At 41.6% G+C, this 18,626-nt stretch overlaps 1 protein-coding gene across 1 annotated transcript in view; it reads right to left on the bottom strand.

Moving 5' to 3' along the window:
- Positions 1-18,626, bottom strand: part of EGFLAM (EGF like, fibronectin type III and laminin G domains) — a 188,323-nt gene that overhangs the window by 70,123 nt on the left and 99,574 nt on the right. Inside the window, exons 6-7 of the mRNA XM_055139954.1 lie at positions 9,496-9,662; positions 7,510-7,524 (exon numbers count right to left, since the gene is read on the bottom strand). Of these exons, the coding sequence (XP_054995929.1) occupies positions 7,510-7,524; positions 9,496-9,662 (182 nt within the window). The remainder of the gene's footprint in view (positions 1-7,509; positions 7,525-9,495; positions 9,663-18,626) is intronic.

Below are 18,626 nucleotides of genomic sequence, written 5' to 3'. Positions count from 1 at the left end.
GTGCTCCAAAGGAACAACGAACCATAAACGAGTAGAGGAAAGAAGACAAAGTGAACTAGAAGGAAATAGGAAAAAAATTAAATGAGAAATACCTAAGAACATGCGTATTTTGCTCGTTTAAATATCTAGAAATCCAATGAGTTGGGGTAAAATAACTCGTGAATCTAGGGTTGCCCAGTGACTGTGCAGATGCTGTGGTTGAAACTAGAGCACTGTAAGGCTTTCTTTAGAGAATTCATTTTTTCTTGTGATTTGTCAGAGGGGCTAAAACATCAGTGTTTTGATTATAAGTAAATGTATGGTAATGTAAGATGTTCAAAGGCCTCAGAAGAGCAATTTAATAGGTAGCAGGTATTTAAACAACGAAGTGAATCATTCCTTTTAGAACCAATAAACCTGTGCAAATGAATATTACTCAGATTTACAGGCACTGAGGCATTAGCAAATCAATAGAGCGATTACTGTGGAGGGCACCTGAACATAAAATCATATTGGAAGTTATTTTTATGCACAAGCTACACGCTTAAAATGCTGATTTATCTTGGCAATGATGAAATAAATGATTTGTGCTTCCTCCTATTCCCTTTTTGGTCTTCCAGTCAAAAGATTTACAAATCTGTTCACCAATTTATAGGCCTCTTCTAAGTTCCTGGAGTAATGCTGAGCAAAGCAACCTCTGCTGCCACTTTCTCTCTCCCCTGGACACCAGACTCAGCCCCTTCAAACTCAATTCATGTTGCAGACTCTCCACTTTCTTATTTTAATGCATTCTTGTGAAAATAAAATTATCAGGATAATTTAATTAAAATGCTCTCATTAATTGCTTTTAATTCTGATAAAAATCGCTGACAATGAGGGGAGACCCAAAATTTCTTAGAGCGCTCTTAAATTTTGGTTGGAAGGAAGAAATGCAGCAACATAATGCACAGGTCAGCAAACTAGGTCTTGCCTATCAGTTCAATCTGAACTCTGGCCCACTTTTTTTTTTACCATAGAAACAGGTTTCCAGACTCATGATGGAACCTCTTCTGCTCAAGGTGCTGTATCAGAAAAGCTAATAAAACTTAGATACCTTCATGATCTTGTAAAAGTTCTGCATGAACAAAAACACAGCATTGTCTAGCCTAGTGTTCTTCAACTGCCAGTCCAAGGGGTAGAAAGGACTGCCTTGGTTATACCTGCCAGTCCGCAAACCAGTGTGCAGATGTGGAAAGGTTGAAAACCATCTACCACCTTGCTTGCAATTGGTAGTCTGAGGACTGGTGAGCAGGACAGTTGGCAGTCCACAGATACCATAAAGTTGAAGAGCACGGCACTGACCAGCCACTATCCAAACGCTCCCCCAGCAGTGATCTTAGACCTGCTTAGTGCCTTTAGTTTCTATTTTCTGCTTTCTTGTTCTTTATTCTTTATCCCATCAAAGCTTCTTGCCTTGCCCCATTGTGCTATTCTCTGAGAATGGAAACTAATCTCACCAGACATTTGAATAAAGTTTATTTAACAAATGAGTGTCTTCTTTAATTTTTTTTAAGAGGACAGGAGAAAAGTCATTTTTACATAGTAAATTATTGGAAAAAAACTTTTAAAAGAATCATCTTTTGTGACACATGGAAGTCATACTATAATGCTACATAAGTGTGTTAAGTTTTGTTGTAACACAGTCATGCATGGTATTTATAATTACTTATTATTTGTGGCTGCCTCATGCTCCAACAGCAGGGGGAAGCCCAAAGTATTTACTGTTTTTCTCTTTACAAAAATTATGTTGATGCCCTGAAAATAATCTGTTAGCTTTGGGTGGGATAAAAAAAATAAGGTAGGAAAAACCAGAGGTACACATAATTATTATAGCATAATAATTCTAGGGGAGGCTCTTTATTTCCCCATTCATTTTGCATAAATCTAGTAGTATATGCTTAAGAAGGGAGAGAGAAGAAATTTTACTTAGTGAAATTCATTGTAGGTGATTTTAGCCCTCTGATCTCTTTCTATCTTAAACCAATTTTCCAGCCAAGCAACTAAAACCTAGTCCAAGGATTCTACCTGACCTAACTTAAGACCCAAGGGGTTGCTTCTCTTCACACCATCCTAAAATTTTGGAGGCTGGATCTTTGTTCCTTAATTCTGGGATCCTAATGCTTTGAAGTTCCAAGAACAGTTAGCTCAGAACCTGGAGCCAAAAAGAAATAGCAGCAGGTCTGTGATCAGCCTGGCCATCTGCACCGCCCCCGCAACCCCCCCCCCCCAACCCCTCTGCCCTGTGACTGGTATGTCCAGGAGACTCTTGTCAACACATCACTCTTCTTCAGAAGTGGACTGATGTAATTCCCTCTCCCTCACACATAGCCCCTTAAAAATAACGCAGACAACTTAAAACCACAGCTGCCACCCCTCAGACACAATGTGACCATTTTAGAGATGAGAATGCTGGAGCTTGAGCGATAGCACAGCGGATAGGGAGTTTGTTTTGTACGAGGCTGACCCAGGTTCAATTCCCAGCATCCCATGTGGTCCCCTGAGCACCGCCAGGAGCAATTCCTGAGTGCAAAACCAGGAGTAAACCCCTGTGCATTGCCAGGTCTGACCCAAAAAGAAAAAAAAAAAAAGGAGAGATGAGAACGCTAAGGCCCAGGGAGAGGAATTGAATTTGCAGAAAAATTCTCACAGCAAAGTTGTAACAGCACAGTTCTCTTGGCCCTCAGAGGTGCTTGTCAGAGGTGCTTGTCAGATTTTATTCTTAAGGACACAGATGTTTGAGGGTAGCTCGGGAGGTCTCTGGCGGCATTTTTAAGGGTTCAAGGGCACTAACCACAGGAGGCAACAGATCCTCTGGAAGTGACTGGAGGGTGATGATTAGCCATATGGAGGAAGCTACTTTTGGTCTCCTACCTGTCTGATCGCTTCCTACCCACCCTTAGTAATTCTACCCCTATTGCTGTCCCTTCACTCACTAGCAGCGCATTGAAGGTATTGTTACCAAAGAGCAGGCCTTGTTGGAGACTGAGGATAAAGGGAAGTATTTTGTAAACACACATGCTATAAGATGGACCCAGGAAACCTAGAATGTGAGCTGGCCTTTGGGGAGCCCATGAGAACAAGGGCTTAGCTCTTAGAACAAAACGGGGCACAAGCCAGATGCCCCACACAGACAATGAGGTAGTAAACAGACACCATCATGCCCAATAACTGCAGAACAGAGCGATGTCTGAGTAAACGGAAAGAGAGAGACGAGGAGAGTAGGAGGACAGGGCAAGGAGCAGCATGGAATGAGATTAACTGTCAACATTTGATGGACTTGAGCCAGGGAGTATTTGATTGAGCCCACAGAGGAGGGAGTTTCTGAAATTGTAGCGGAAAGATGTGGAGAGAAGAGCGTGGCAAATAGTAGACCCCACACCTGGCAACTCTTAACCCTCCCTGTGTAGTCTTCAGGCATCTGAGAACAGGATCAAACGGATGTGGACCAGAGCACAAATAGACTCCTAGTTAGTACGGTAATGTTCAAGCTTGCTCCGGTGACCAAGAAAGCATAGGGCAGTAAAAGGAGGGCTAATCTCAGGGTTCAAGGGTGCATGCCTTGCAAATGCAAGGACCCAACTTCGATCCTCAGTATTGCATGGCCCCCTCTGGACCCCCAGGTATAGCATTGAAGGTCCCCTAGCACTGCTGGGCATGACATGGAGGGCCCCTCACACTTTTACCACTGTGTTGCTGGACCTTAGTATTGAATGGGGGAACCTGGTTTGCTGAGTATCACCAGGAGAGACCTGTGGCCCTGAGCACTGGTTAAGGAGCCCAAAATGCCACATACAGACTTACTCTTGATTTCTGTCTCTTAGGTTTCATTTCAACCCTAATTGCCTTGAACTTGAACTTTTTCGGTTTGCATTATCCCTTCTTTCCTTCCCTCCTTTATTCCTCTCTTATTCTACTTTTGTGATTTTTTTTTGCTTTTTGGGTCACACCCGGTGATGCACAGGGGTTACTCCTGGCTCTGCACTCAGGAATTACCCCTGGCAGTGCTCAGGGGACCATATGGGATGCTGGGAATCAAACCCAGGTCGGCCGCATGCAAGGCAAAAGCCCTACCCGCTGTGCTATTGCTCCAGCCCCAACTTTTGTGATTTTTTTTTTTGAGCCACACTCTGCAGTGCTCTGACTGACTCTTTTAGGGTGCTGAAACAGACGGGTCACCCCAACTCCAGCATGGAGTTTCTCTTGGGGTAGGAGGCAAATTTATAAAACCATTCCAGTCACTGGAAGAGCTTGAAGAGAGCTCAAATCAGGGAACTGGGCTCCGGCATGAGTTGGGGGTTCGATGAAGCCTCTGTGAAAATGTGACATCTAAATTGCAGATGTGTGAGCTGAGATAGGGGGTCATGGAATAGTCTAGGAGAGGAGAGAGGGTTCAAGGAAGAGGAAGCAAACAGGGCAAAAGCCCTGAGGCAGAGAAGAACAAAACAACTTTTACGAGGAACAAATAAACTCCTGAGCACTTTTCTGAAGAAACCAATTTCAGTGACACTCAGTGATTTTTCTCTCCACCTATTTTATGAGAATGTGACATGAGAATTAAAATGCACCGGAAGGGGCCAGTGTGATAGTACAGTGAGTAGCGCGTTTGCCTTGTATGCAGCTGATCGGGGCCCGATTCCCAGCACTTCATATGATTCCCCAAACCTGTCATAGGTGATCTCTGAACACAGAGACAGGAGTAAATCCTGAGCACTGCTGGATGTGGCCCCCAAAACAATAAAATATAATACAATGTAATACAATATACAAGGATGATAGGACCGAGTTCCAGTATCAGGGAGATTATATAATTCTAAAGTTGGCCAGGCTTGTGAGTTATTTTTCATTTCAGTTTGTTTTTTTGGGGAAAAAAAAGGATGACTTTTCATTTTAAGTTTTTACTTCTGCCAAGTCTGTTATCCATAGTTCATGCCCTTTATGAGTTGTTCCATCCTTCTTAGGCAAGATAAGCCTGGCCCCCAGTGAATAGTCACTACCAGATGGGGTGATACATGTGCTACACAGTCACATGAGTGCACTATGTTTATGGCCTCCACTGGCCAATTTTTGAGCCCAATCACAGGGAGGAAGAGGTGTCATCAATGACAAACTAAATGATACAGCTAATGACATTTTTTTTTTTGCTTTTTGGGTCACATCCAGCGATACTCAGGGGTTACTCCTGGCTCGTGCACTCAGGAATTACTCCTGGTGGTGCTCAGGGGACCATGTGGGATGCTGGGAATCGAACCCAGATCAGCCGAGTGCAAGGCAAATGCCCCTACCTGCTGTGCTATCACTCCAGCCCCTAATGACGTTTCTTACATGAAGAAAAAAATACATCCAGAAGGAACTAGGGAGGGGAAGACCCTAGCCTTTGTCTTCATATTTCCTTCAAGAATAGAATAAGCGGCTCTCACTGAAAACTTTCCCACACGATTCTCAAATACCTGTGGCATCTTCTTTCCTACTCAGAGTCACTGAAATGATGGGCTTTCTCAATCGAGCATCTAAACATCCAATCCTTGTCCTATTTTCTTCTCTTTCTGCTTTTACGTCTTGGGGCTGAGGTAAACTGAGGACGTGGAACATGCCTCTCGAAGCCACCCAAACTCTCTGTTTCCTCATACAGGCTGAGAGCCAATTCAGGGAAACAGTGGGGTCTGGCTTCCATTAACTACAGACACAAAAGCAATTGAGATCTACCGATTGCCCTATTAAGCAATTAAGCTGCTAATAGGGCCTGGCATTAACAGATGCAGCAGGAAGTCCCGGCTTTGTTAGTTAGGAGAGTGGAAGTGTTATTTTTCCTTCAGAAAGGAGGTGGGCGGAGGCTTCAGAGAAACAGTCCACAGAGGAGCCCAGCGGGTCGTGGTGTCAGGGCTGAGGCTGGAATCTCAGGATTCCCACCAGGTCACCACAGTCAGCTGGAACGTTTTGTCCTGAAGTTTGCTGTTTAGGGAGCAAAGTGGGCACCAGGCCAAGAAAACAGTAATATAAAAAAACGGCCTTGAGATCGGCAGAAGATGGAGAAGCCCAACACAGAGAAGCATCATCTGGGCTCGAGGGACAGGACAGTGGGCAGGGCGTTTGCCTTGCGCTTGCCCACTGAGCTTCCATCCTTTGCACCGCGTGCCCTGAGCCCTACCAGGAGTGATCCCTGAGCACAGAGCTAGGAGTCAGCCCTGAGCACTGCCAGGTGTAGCCCCCAAACACTAAAACAAACAAAACAAAGAAATAATTTGTTTCTCAATGTCTTCAGGGCAATGTGCAAAATGTTGAAGCGTGATCTTAGTTAGGATCTGCCCAGCCAGAAAGACTGCAAACTCCCAGAGCTTCCGGGAAGCATTCCGTTCCAATCAGTGAACCTGGCGTATGAACATCATCCACGGAAGAACAAGTGTGTAAGTGTATGTTTTACTCACATTTTAGCAAGTACCATCTACCTCCTAAGTTTATGGGGGGAAACATATAGACTTGTTCTATGTGGGCAGAATTTCTGCAGTCCACAGATTGTACACAGAATGTGCCCTGCACTTTGTTTACTTTCTAACGTCCTCATTCCCACTCAGGGAAGTGGTATTGCTGTTGCAGCTAGCCAAATGTGAGTTCAAATATAGCGGGTAGGGCATTTGCCTTGCACTCGACCGACCTGGGTTCATTCCTCCATCCCTCTCGGAGAGCCCAGCAAGCTACCGAGAGTATCTTGCCTGCACAGCAGAGGCAATTTGGCATATTGAATACTACCTGTGGCGTATTCAATATGCCAAAAACAGTAACATGTCTCACAATGGAGACGTTACTGATGCCCACTCCAACAAATCGATGAACAACGGGAAGACAGTGCTTAGTTACTATTATTATTATCATCATTCCTATTATTACTATTTGTGACAAAAGACAAAACTTTTTCAAGATTCAATTTAAAAATTGCAGAAAAAGGCATACTATTCCTTCAGCATAAAAGGTGCTGGAAATTAATATGGGATTTCATAGAAGAATGAGAGCTGATAGCCTATTGCCTGGCTCAGGGGTGGGGGGAGGGGATTTTTGCAATGGTTACTCTGGTATTTAGAATTTATCATATTTAGTTAGATGAATGCTGTTTAGTAATTAGGTAACTATATATAAAAAATAGCTTTGAATGCAAAATAGTAGTCTCCACTAATAGAAAAATAAGAATGTGTCAGAAGAAAGTGTTTTCTAAAACATTAGAAAGGATCTTGGGAAAATCATAGTTGAAATTCCAATTATAGCACATTCTTAAGTATTCATGAAACAAATCATCTAATAAATTCTATTTCCGTTCTACTGATCTGTGTAACCACACATAAGTAAAAGCAGTAAAATTATATTTATTTTGAATATTTCTTAACTGAGTTTTCACTGAATCAACAATATCCCCTGCATACAATTTTTAAAATGATAAAATTTTACTTTTTGTTAGAGACTGATTGTCATATAACATTCTATATCAGAAATGCTTTCACGTACCTGATCCTATGTAGTCTGCAGAGTTGGAATCCATGAAGGGAAAAATGGTTGGATACTCCAAGGGCAGACCCATGTTTCAGTTTAAAGAGAAAAGAATTAGAGATATTTTAACCCATGTCCCCTGCCCCCAACACCCCCGTCTCACCCCCTCCACCTATCTCTCCATCCCAGTTTGGGGCCAACACTTGTTTGGTTTCATCCTTTTACTTTCCTGTCTCTGAGAAGGAGAAATTAAAAGAGAGGGGGAGTAAGGGGAACACAGATAACTCAGCATTGGAAGCCTGCTCAGTTCCTGACACAAAAAGCCAAACTCCATGTTTCGAATTATAGTCAGGTCTGAAAGCATGCCTCAAGGTTTAGTCCTGATTCACAAAGCTTCATTAGACTACAGATATATCTCATCCAGCAAGAGGTCCCCCTTCTCTTTCAAACGAGAGCGATGAACAACTTCTGTAGAAAGCAGGAGTGACATTCTTTTTTTTTTTCTTTTTTTTTTCCTTTTTGGGTCACATCTGGCAATGCGAAGGGGTTACTCCTGGCTCATGCACTCAGGAATTACTCCTGGGGGGGTGCATATGGGATGCTGGGAACCGAATCCAGGTTAGCCACGTGCAAGGCAAACATCCTACCCGCTGTGCTAACGCTCCAGCCCCAGGAGTGTCATTCTTTATTATAAGCCCAGGGCAGTTTTAGCTTCTAGGTTCTTGAGAAGATAGAAATAGTTGCTGGATGGTCATATATGCTAGCTATATCAAGGTGAAAACGTGTGGTTTTACCTCATACCCACAACTGCCAATATTTCTGTTGGAAGGAGGCTTAATACTCAAGATTAAGCATATTTGGAAGAGCACAAATTCCTACAACTTGGGGAATCTGATAAATCTCTGTTCCTGGAAACAAAGGTGACTCAGGATGTAGCTGAGTGGATATCAGGAGAGGAAAGAGGTTGGACAATGCTTCAGGTCCACTAACAAGTGAACTAGGCAGAGCTCAGGAAGCAGATGGCTGCTTTGCTGGGGGCACCTTTCCAGGGCAGAGGGAACCTGGGCTTGGGGCAGACCTCTGCAGACACCAGAGCTGGAAGCTTTTATTTGGTAAAAGCTGAATAAGTCTCAGGGTCTTCCACCAAAAATATAATAAGGTCTGCCTTTCCCTAGAACATCCCTTTATTTGAATGAGACTGATCTGAGCTTCCTGCAGTACCAGGATGGCACTAGGATAGAAAGGTGAGTCACAGAAACTGCATCAGTGCCTAGACCCCAGTGACATGTTTACCATCCACGGATTCATTTTCTTTTTTATTTTAATTTTTATTTGTGAATCACCGTGGGTTACAGTTACATACTTACAAACTTTCGTGCTTGCGTTTCAGTCATACAATGATCGAGTACCCATCCCTCTACTAGTGCCCATTCTCCACCACCAATGGTCCCAGTATCCCTCCCACCCCCCCCCCCCCGCCTCTGTGGATTCCCTTTTGTTCTCTCTTTCCTTTTGACTATCCACGGATTCTTTGGATCCTCCACAACCATCATGTGGAAGAACTGATTTCACTTTAGCATCCTTCATTTTGACTTAATTTGATTTTTCACTTTAGTGACCTTGATTTAGGGTTAGTGGGAATACACACCAACTCCAAAGAATCTTGATTTTTTTTTTAAGATTCTAAGATGAACCCATCTTATCCAGAGATGAGAAAGGGTGGGAAAGGGGCCAGCACATGTCGTCTTGGTATGTGGGATGCTCTGTGTTTGTCAAAGAAAACTGACCTCAAACTCCCTGAGGATGAAGCAAAAATAAATCTTCTGCTGACCTCCCATACATAGAAATAGCCTGTGTTCATACTGAGAGCTCTGAGCTTCCAAAGGGCCGGAGAAGCCATGGAGAAAGACAGGGGCGAGGCCCCTTCCAGGTACCAAGTTACCCCGGCCCAATGGGCTCTCAGGCCCAGCAATTTTTGTGCTTCATAGGGACCCCTGTACTCACGGTAGGTTCTGGCGATATCACTGGGCAGGCTGGGGGGGCTCCTGCCATAGGGATTGACGGCCCTTACAGTAAACTGATAGTTGGTATCTGGATCGAGGCCTCTGATAACCATGGATTCCATCCGGATATGCTCTTGGATTAAGGTCCAACTTTGGTCAATATCTGGTCTTTAAGGGTTAAGAAAAAAAAAAAACAAGAAGCAATGGTTCATGAGTGGCAGAGGAAAGGGGGACTCTCTGACAGGCCAGCTCACAGAAGTAATGCTTATAATAATGAGTTAGTGTTTTCTCTCCAAAAGTCATCCCGATCTTGAATCATAGGTCATCATTTTCAAGTTCCTGCCAATAAAAGCAAGTAGATCATGCTTAGGAGCAGTTTGAAGCACTGTTTGAACACCATCCGCGTCTCTTCACACAGCCTTGACTGGGAAGGAACCATCCCTGCTGAGGGATGCCTTTGCAAGGACTCTTTCTTCCAGATGCTCAGAAACAAACCCTCCCTCGCAGCCTGCTTCCAAGAGGTCAGGAGAGACAGATTTCATCCATTTACAATCTGTTCACAACATAAACAAATCCAAGTTTTATAGGGTGACTAATTATATGCATTACCATTGGAAATCCCCCCAACTTTCTATTTGTGGCCATTTTTATTCTTAACAAAGCTGTCCAAAGGTGCCAACTCGAATTCCCCAGTCTTTCTGGAAATCCTACAGAACACAGAACTTCACCTCACATCTGTGAGGCAACAGATAGGGTGAGGATACACACCCCAGAGTGAGAGCAGCAAGTCCTGCCTTAACTATTTACTAACTAGCTGTTACTTTTATTTTTATTTTTTCCTTTTGCTTTTTGGGTCATACCTGGCATGCACAGGGGTCACTCCTGGCTCTGCACTCAGGAATTACTCCTGGCAGTGTTCAGGGGACCACACGGGATGCTGGAAATCAAACCCGGGTTGGCCGAGTGCAAGGCAAATGCCCTACCCGCTGTGCTATCACTTCAGCCCCCAACTAGCTGTTAATTTTAAACTTCTCCTTCCCTGCCTTAAAAAAATGAGGTGGCTGAACGCCCGTGATCACAGAGGTCATCGAACTACCTTCAGCACTAGCAGCTTCTTGCAGAAATGCCTCCAGAAAGTGAACTAAGCCACAGCCCCATGCCGCCTCAGGAGGGGAAAGGTTTTTCTCTCTCAGCTTTTCCTTTCCTGGGAGGCCGCATGGTGACCTCCATCTTATAAGGCCCACTAAACAGAGGTACGAGCTTGCAATGATGCAATGTTTGGCAGAAATTTTCCCTGGACTTAGTTACTAAAATACAGAAATCCAAAACTGCATGGACGTGCGACCTCATATCTCTTCATTCTCAGCAAGGGAAAACAAATGATCAAATGCTGCCTTTTCAGCAGGTTCGATTTTGGGGGGGAAATTCCAAAAAATAAAATTTAGTTTTATATTGAAATATTGAATGTGATCAAAGTAAAGAGAAAGTAAAGTGAAAATTATCAGCTACACAGGTGGGGTGGGGTGGGCTGGAAGGTATACTGGGGTTCTTGGTGGTGGAACTGGGCACTGGTGAAGGGATGGGTGTTTGAGCATTGTATGACTGAGACTTAAGTGTGAAATCTTTGTAACTTTTCACATGGTGATTCAATACAAATTTTTTTTTAAATGAGACAAAAAGAAGAGTGTTTAATTAAAAAGATAAAAGGAGAGCATCTGACAGGCAGTAGAGAGAGCAAAGTGCTTGCCTTGCACACTAACCCACCCTGATTCAATCCCATCACTGCAGGGTCCCCTGAGCACAGAGCCAGGACTAACCTCTGATTACTACTAGCTGTGGCCCTAACTTCTCCTTTCCTTCCACAAAAGATGAAATGAAGATATACCCTGAGCACATCAACCTTACTCAGCACGTAAGCACCACCAGCTAAAGCTCTCAGTTACATCCTGAGCTAGTGGGTAGATTAGGGGAGAGACTCTCCAAACAATAATAGTGAGTTTTGTTGAAATATTGTATGCAATCAAAGTGAAAGTAAAGTGAAATTTATTAGTTACACAGGTGGGGGGGGCTGAGGATGGGGGGGCTAGGGGCGTGGGGGGGTTAGGGGTGTGGGGGTGCGGGGTGGAGCTATACTGGGATTCTTGGTGGTGGAATATGTGCACTGGAGAAGGGATGGGTATTCGAGCATTGTATAACTGAGATTTAAACCTGAAAACTTTGTAACTTTCCACATGGTGACTCAATAAAAAAATTAAAAATAAAATAAAATAAAATAAAATTTAACTCCAACTCTAGTACCCTGTTTAAAATCTTAGAATTCCTGCAGCAACATCCCATATTTTGTGCCACTGATGTACCAAGAGTAGCATACCACGTATGAGTAGCATACCATATACCACATACCACATATGAGGTGTAAAGTAGAAGGCAATTGATCTTGATAATATATAAGCACACAAGACTCAAACTCTAACAACACATTAATGATCTCTTATAAGGGTGTTAATAGCTCCAAGGTGAGACACAACAATTTTCACATACTTTCCTCTTAGGAAACCTTTTTGGATCATTTTTAGTGGATTATTCATAACAAGCAATACAAAATAAATTATTTAGCATCTGCTTTGGGGGCAGGCTTGGGTGGTGTTGGCAAAATTTGAAATAATGGTGATGGTAAGGTGTAATGATGGTGGGATTGGTGTTGAAATATTGAATGTAATAAATTGTGAATTTTATAAAATAAAATTAAAAAAATAAAATTTACAAGTGTTATTTGTTTAAAAATTATGAGATTCTTTTTTTAATTTTTAAAATTTTATTGAATCACTGTGAGATACAGCTACAAGCTTTCATGTTTGAATTACAATAATACAATGATCAAACACCCATCACTCCACTAGTGCACATTCACCACCACCAATCTCCCTAGTATACCTCCCGTTTCCCACCCTCCCCCTGCCTCCATGGCGGACAATTTTTCCCATACTCTCTCTCTATTTTGGGGCATTATGGTTTGCAATACAGATACCGAGAGGTTATAGTGTTTGGTCCTTTATTTACTTTCAGCACACATCTCCCGTCCCGACTGATGCCTCCAACCATCATTCTCTTAGTGATCCTTTCTCTATTCCAGCCACCTTCTCCCCCCACTTATGAGGCAGGCTTCCGACTATGGAGCAATCTTCCTGGTTCTTGTGTCTACTGTCCTTCGGTGTCAGTCTCATGTTATGTAAAAAAAAACATGAGATTCTACAGAAAAAAGTGCAAACTATTCAACTGATTATAAACTGAAATAATGCTATTTTGGGTTCATAGGTTAACTATATATTTATCAAAAATTAGGGCTGGAGAGATAGTACAGTGGGTAAGTACTTGCCTTGCACATGGCTAACCTAGGTTCAATTTCTGGCACCCCATTTGGTCCACTGAACACCACCAGGAGTGATGCCTAAGTGCAGAACCAAGAGTAAACCCTGAGAACAATCAGGAGTGTCCCCCAAACAAAACAAAAACAAATTATTTCCACCTTTCTTACAAGAATAGAACTTTATTTTGTTTCTATTGAAAAGCATTGCTCTATATGGCCTTCCTGATTCATGAGAAAGAACATCTCACTTCCAGAACTCCATCAGTTCAATGAATGATTGTGAATGACTGGAGAACAGAGAGAATAGCTTAGTTAAACAGGAGGTTTGTGATACTATGTACTAAGAACTATCATCTCTAACTGCATGTGATGCACCAACAATTGTTATCATAACTTATTTACTGCTTATAACTACCCTATGTGGTAGGCCCTACTCATTTAATAGAAAACTGAATAGGGCACTCTGTTGCGTGCCTGACGTCAAACAGCTGGTGATTGGTGAAGATCATTGCTGTAGATTAAAATCCTTGATATCCGGTGAGAAATTTGGGTGACAGTTTGAGGGGGGGGTACTATTCTCCATCTACTGTCCACCTTCCATCTTGCTTCCTTGCTATATCTTAGTTAATCTGCTGTTAAACTCTCTGCTTACAGTTATTTGGAGGAAAACAGAACAAAAATATATGACCTTGGTTTTCATAAAGTAGTTTCCAGATAAGGAAATAAAGAATCATTTTACAAGAACAGACCTGGATCACTGGGTTTGTCTCATCTGCGCCTCAGCTACCTTGACATTAGCAGAGATGGTTGAAAGTCAAAAGGACTGGAAAAGTCCAGTAAAAAATCCTGGGCTCCCCATGCTAACGAGGAAGGCAGGGGATCTGAATGACCTAAGAATTTAGATTTGGAGAAGCAGAAGTCACAGGCATTGCCTCTGAGGGAAGAAAGGGTTGTTTACTTTTCTCTCCTTTCCCCAAAGATGGATTTCTTGTGTAAACTAACCTTGTTATCAAGAAGAAAACCTCAGTTGAGTGAAAAGAAACATGTTCACAAACTCAAATTAGAGCAAAATCATTTAACAGAGGAAAGCCTCAGAGAATACCTAAAAACAAAGTCAGAAAAAAAAAAAAAGCAACAATGCGGTCTTGGATAAAACTCTTGGTTCTCCTTCCCTAGTGGCATTTGTAGAAGAAATAATTTGTAACTATTCTCAGAATGGGCTATTGTTAGTTTAGGATTACATGCAGATATCTGAAACAATATTCATGTACCAATTGTAGGGCCCCTCGCCACTAACGGGGGAGATTGTTTTTCATTTGCTGCTGTAAGGGAAGTTACTTCCCCCCAGCGAATAGAGATTGAAATCATTAACATTTAATCTCATAATATAGAGTGAAAGAGAAAAACTCAGGAAGATTGAATGCCAGTTCAAAACCTTTAACATTTTGCCTCTAATTCTGTCAAGGGTTTTGCATGTAAAGGTTTTTAGAGTCTCTAGACATACAAGAGTGCAAAGGTGAGGTGATTGAAAGATAATGAGGCAAAAACACTGTCTTACATCATGCTCAAGCAATAGTTTTATCTTTTCCATGAAAGGAAATTATTTTATCTTAGCTACAAATCTGCCAGTCAAATCACCATAGCAACAGCTATCCTGGCAATTTCCCCACCAAGTCTAGATGGTGTGTGTGTTGGGGGGGTGAGTGTGGAGTGGAAGTAGAGTGTGGGGGGAGTAGTTTAAGAATGAACAACCATCTGGTAAAGACGGGCAGCCACCATAGGGCTTAAGATCTTTTGCTGAGAATGGATTAGAATTGTGTTGGGCATCCTGCATCTCAGCACATTAGTGAAACACCTTTGGAAGCTATTTGGGGAGGAGTTTGGGTCTGGAAGACACAATGCTATCTGCCAAGGTTCACTCAAAGCCCATTTATCTGATTCAAGAATCATGATACACTCACTGATTCTTTTTGGTGGGAAAATGCATTGCCATTGCCAGTGCTGTCACTCAACCTGGTAAGGCTAGAGCAATAGAACAACAGGTAGGGCACTTGCCTTGCACAGGGCCTACCCTGGTTCAATGCCTGCCGTTCTATATGGTCTCCTGAGGGGAAAAAATAAGGATTTAGCATGGTTATGAGAAATTTTAGGTTTCTAAACCAAATGGCTAAAGGTTTTAGAAACTTCATGCAAAGTTTAATGTGTGTGCACTATTTCATTTTTCTATTAAAGGGTTCATAGCTTTCATCAGGTTATCAAAGATAATTATGATTCTCAAAGCTGAAGGAGTCATTGATTTAGTCATGTGTCCCATTCTACCTTGTGGACATGAAAAGAAAAATAATTTATCTAAATTCACAGAAGCACTGAGTGGTATATATATTTTTTCTGTATACTTTCTTTCTTGTGACATTTGAACATCTCTCCATAGCCAACCACAACCTTAGAGAATAATCATTTGTCTTGGTACCATCAAAACCAGTAGGTGGCTGCCTTGGATTAGTCAATGCACATGATTAATGAATAGCGACTGGGCATCTGTCACAGAAACTTTGTGCTTGGAGACTCCAAGGAACAATAAATATTCCATTATTCTCAGGGAATTATTAGGAGATAATGCATGTAAGGATCAGTAGGAAGCCATAATAGCATTTTCCAAGTGCTATATTGGAATGGATTGATGTGAACTGGAAACCTCGAGAAAGTCTACGAGGACCAAAAGGACTTAAATTAGGTTTGGAATTCATTTGGGATTGCATAAATAAAAAGGAACAGAGCAACCTTGGGTGGACAAGAAATAAGAGGAACAACTGTTCTATGTGTGATTTGAGTATATGAAGTACCAACTACATGTAAATTTCACTTGCGATAGTTATAGAGTAAATAATACAGATCCTATTAGATATAACAATTAATCTCTCTATAAGAGAATAACATATACAAACATTAACCATAATTAAGTAAATAAATTGATAGCTCCTCTCTTTGTATTCTTGTATCACTTATAGTCAGCTGCTGTGATTAATCAACTTAAACAACTTGTGAAAGTAATCAATGACCCTCAATTTTCTCTATTAATTTATCAATAAATTTACTGAGAGCTAGTTGTTATTCTCAAACCTATTTACTATTATAAAACCTATTTATTTTCTGCTTGTAATTGTAATTTTGATCTGTTGTAATATTATATAAATGAATAAAATAAGTTCCGACTAGTTATGCTAATTTTTTTGAGATTTGATAAAGCTAAATTGATAAAGTATACTTGTCTTTACATTAGGTGCAAGCATTAAAAGTGTGATCAACTGATGTATATTTGCAAAATTCATGGTAAAATAGAGTGGTTAAGGGATGTATGTATTATTTTTAATAAATGATGTCTGATTTTCACTAACTTAAAAGATTTAATTCCCACAAACAATCCCAACAATATTAGGTGAGTATTTCTAATGTAAGTGACACATGAATACATAAATATTTGCTCAGGATGGGAGATGTGTGCTGAAGATAGATAAAGGACCAAACGTGATAGCCTCTCACTATCTGTATTGCAAACCATAATACCTATAAGTAGAGAGAGTGTAAGAGGGAAATTGTCAGTCGGGGGAGAGATAAGAGACTGGGGACATTGGTGGTGGAAAATGTACACTGGTGGAGGGATGGATGTTTGATCATTGTATGACTGAAACTCAAACATGAAAGTTTTGTAATTGTAGCTCATGGTGATTCCATTATTAATTAATTAATTAATTATATCATATTCATTAAAAATATATAAATACATGTACTAAAACATATCCAAGACATATCTGTGCACCACCCTCTATTCATTTCTAGAAGTCTTACTAAATTCACAAAAAATCCAAGATGCCTTGACAAACCTTGTGGATGATTTTCTAGGGAAATGAAAGAAACAAAAAAGGTGAAGAAAAGGGTGACAGTAGTTCATCCTTAAGGTTCTTACATGTTTTGCACATAGAAGATAGGTTCCTTAAGATATGGATATGTTCCTTAAGGTCCATATGTTCCTTAAGATATGTACCTAAGATATGTTTCTTAGGATATGTACTTAAGGTGGGGCTAGAGCTATAGTACAGCAGGTAGGGTGTTTGTCTTGCACTCGGTTGACCCGGGTTCAATCCCCGGCATCCCATATGGTCCCCCAAGAACCGCCAGGAGTAATTCCTGAGTGCAGAGCCAGGAGTAACCCCTGTGCATCACTGGGTGTGACCCCAAAAGAAAAAAAAGATATGTACTTAAGGAAGAATATATGAACCTAACAGTTATCGGATAAAGGGTGATTGAGTTGAATTGAAATATCAGAATTTGAATGTAGAAATAATCCAATGCCCTAAATTAGGAGACAATGAACTTTAGCTAGTGTCCAATAATTAATTGTAGCTGAAGGTTTATTGGATTGCGGCCATGCTAATTCGTTTAGGTATTGTCAATGGCTGCTTTCCCCCGATGCAATGGTAGGGTTGGAGCATTGAAAAACTGACTACTATATAGCTGAAATTACTATTTGGCCCTTGCTCCCTATCTAAGATAAAAGTCTTTAACCTTGTCTGTGTTGCCACTTCAACAGTTGAAGGAAGCCTATGAACTTCTGCTAGAATACTTTTAAGTACATAAAATAAAATGCACAGAATCACATAGGAAGTCAGTTACACTGAAAACAATGGAAAATAGTAAATTGTGATATAATTATATATGTGTTTTCTTTATTAGTATATATTAAGTATAAATACCAAGAAATAGATTTAATAACTACAATAATTTCAGAGTAGTGATAAGCATAACTGGTATTTTTAAATATGTGCAACAATTACAATGGGAAAAGAACACATCTGTGATTCTAATGATCACAAACTCGCAAGAATAACTAATACCCTGGTGGTTCGTTGACTGCATTCACAGCTGAAAAAAAAACATTAAAATTTAGTTAGTAAACCTAAGACCGTAATTTGCATCCATCTAATGACAAGTGATCCCTTGGCTTATATTCATGGATTCCTTAGGGAATTACCGAGGGCAGGTGGGGGCACAGTGTTCTAAGAAAAGGGCCTTGGATTATCCAGGGTTCGAAAGAAAACCTCACCCTCAGAACAGTTCTACTAATTCGGAGGAAACCTCCAAAGTGGTGTTCTGAAGACTTAGGGACTCAGTTAAATGCAAGGGCCAGAGGATGCAATGCTATTTGAACCCTATCATGCTAGGGAATGTCTGGGCCACCTACTTGTACTGGGACCCTCCCGGATTACATTCAGCAGTGCTTTGGGCCTGTAGGGTTGCACTCTGCAATGCTCAGAGGATTGCCATGTGGTTCTGGGAATCAAACCTGGATCAACCTCATGCTGGGCATGTGCCCTAACCACTGTACATCTCCTAATCCCTGGAAGGGAACTGTGTGTGTGTATGTGTGTGTGTGTGTGTGTGTGTGTGTGTGTGTGTGTGTGTTAGTTTTTTTAAATATAGGGGGGTTGAGGGGCATGGAATTGATCCTAATCGGTGTTGAGGTGGCCAGCTAGGTCCGATGCGAGGCTTTAGGCTTCCATACTGATGGGGGCTTGTGGTAGTTAGTGGGGATTCTCTGGGCCAGCTCAGTGGTGCCTGGGGGCCTCTGGGGCTGCTCATGGCAATGTTCTGGGGACCACGTGAGATCAAGCTGGATTAGACAACATGTGAGGAAAGCATCTGAACCCCTGCACTCTCTGGCTCCTGGATTGGTTTTCTGCAGGATTTGCTCTTCACCAAAATACAAT

Source organism: Sorex araneus, chromosome 1 (assembly GCF_027595985.1).
Source record: "Sorex araneus isolate mSorAra2 chromosome 1, mSorAra2.pri, whole genome shotgun sequence".
Taxonomy (NCBI): domain Eukaryota; kingdom Metazoa; phylum Chordata; class Mammalia; order Eulipotyphla; family Soricidae; genus Sorex; species Sorex araneus.
This window is presented reverse-complemented; position numbering and strand designations above follow the sequence as displayed.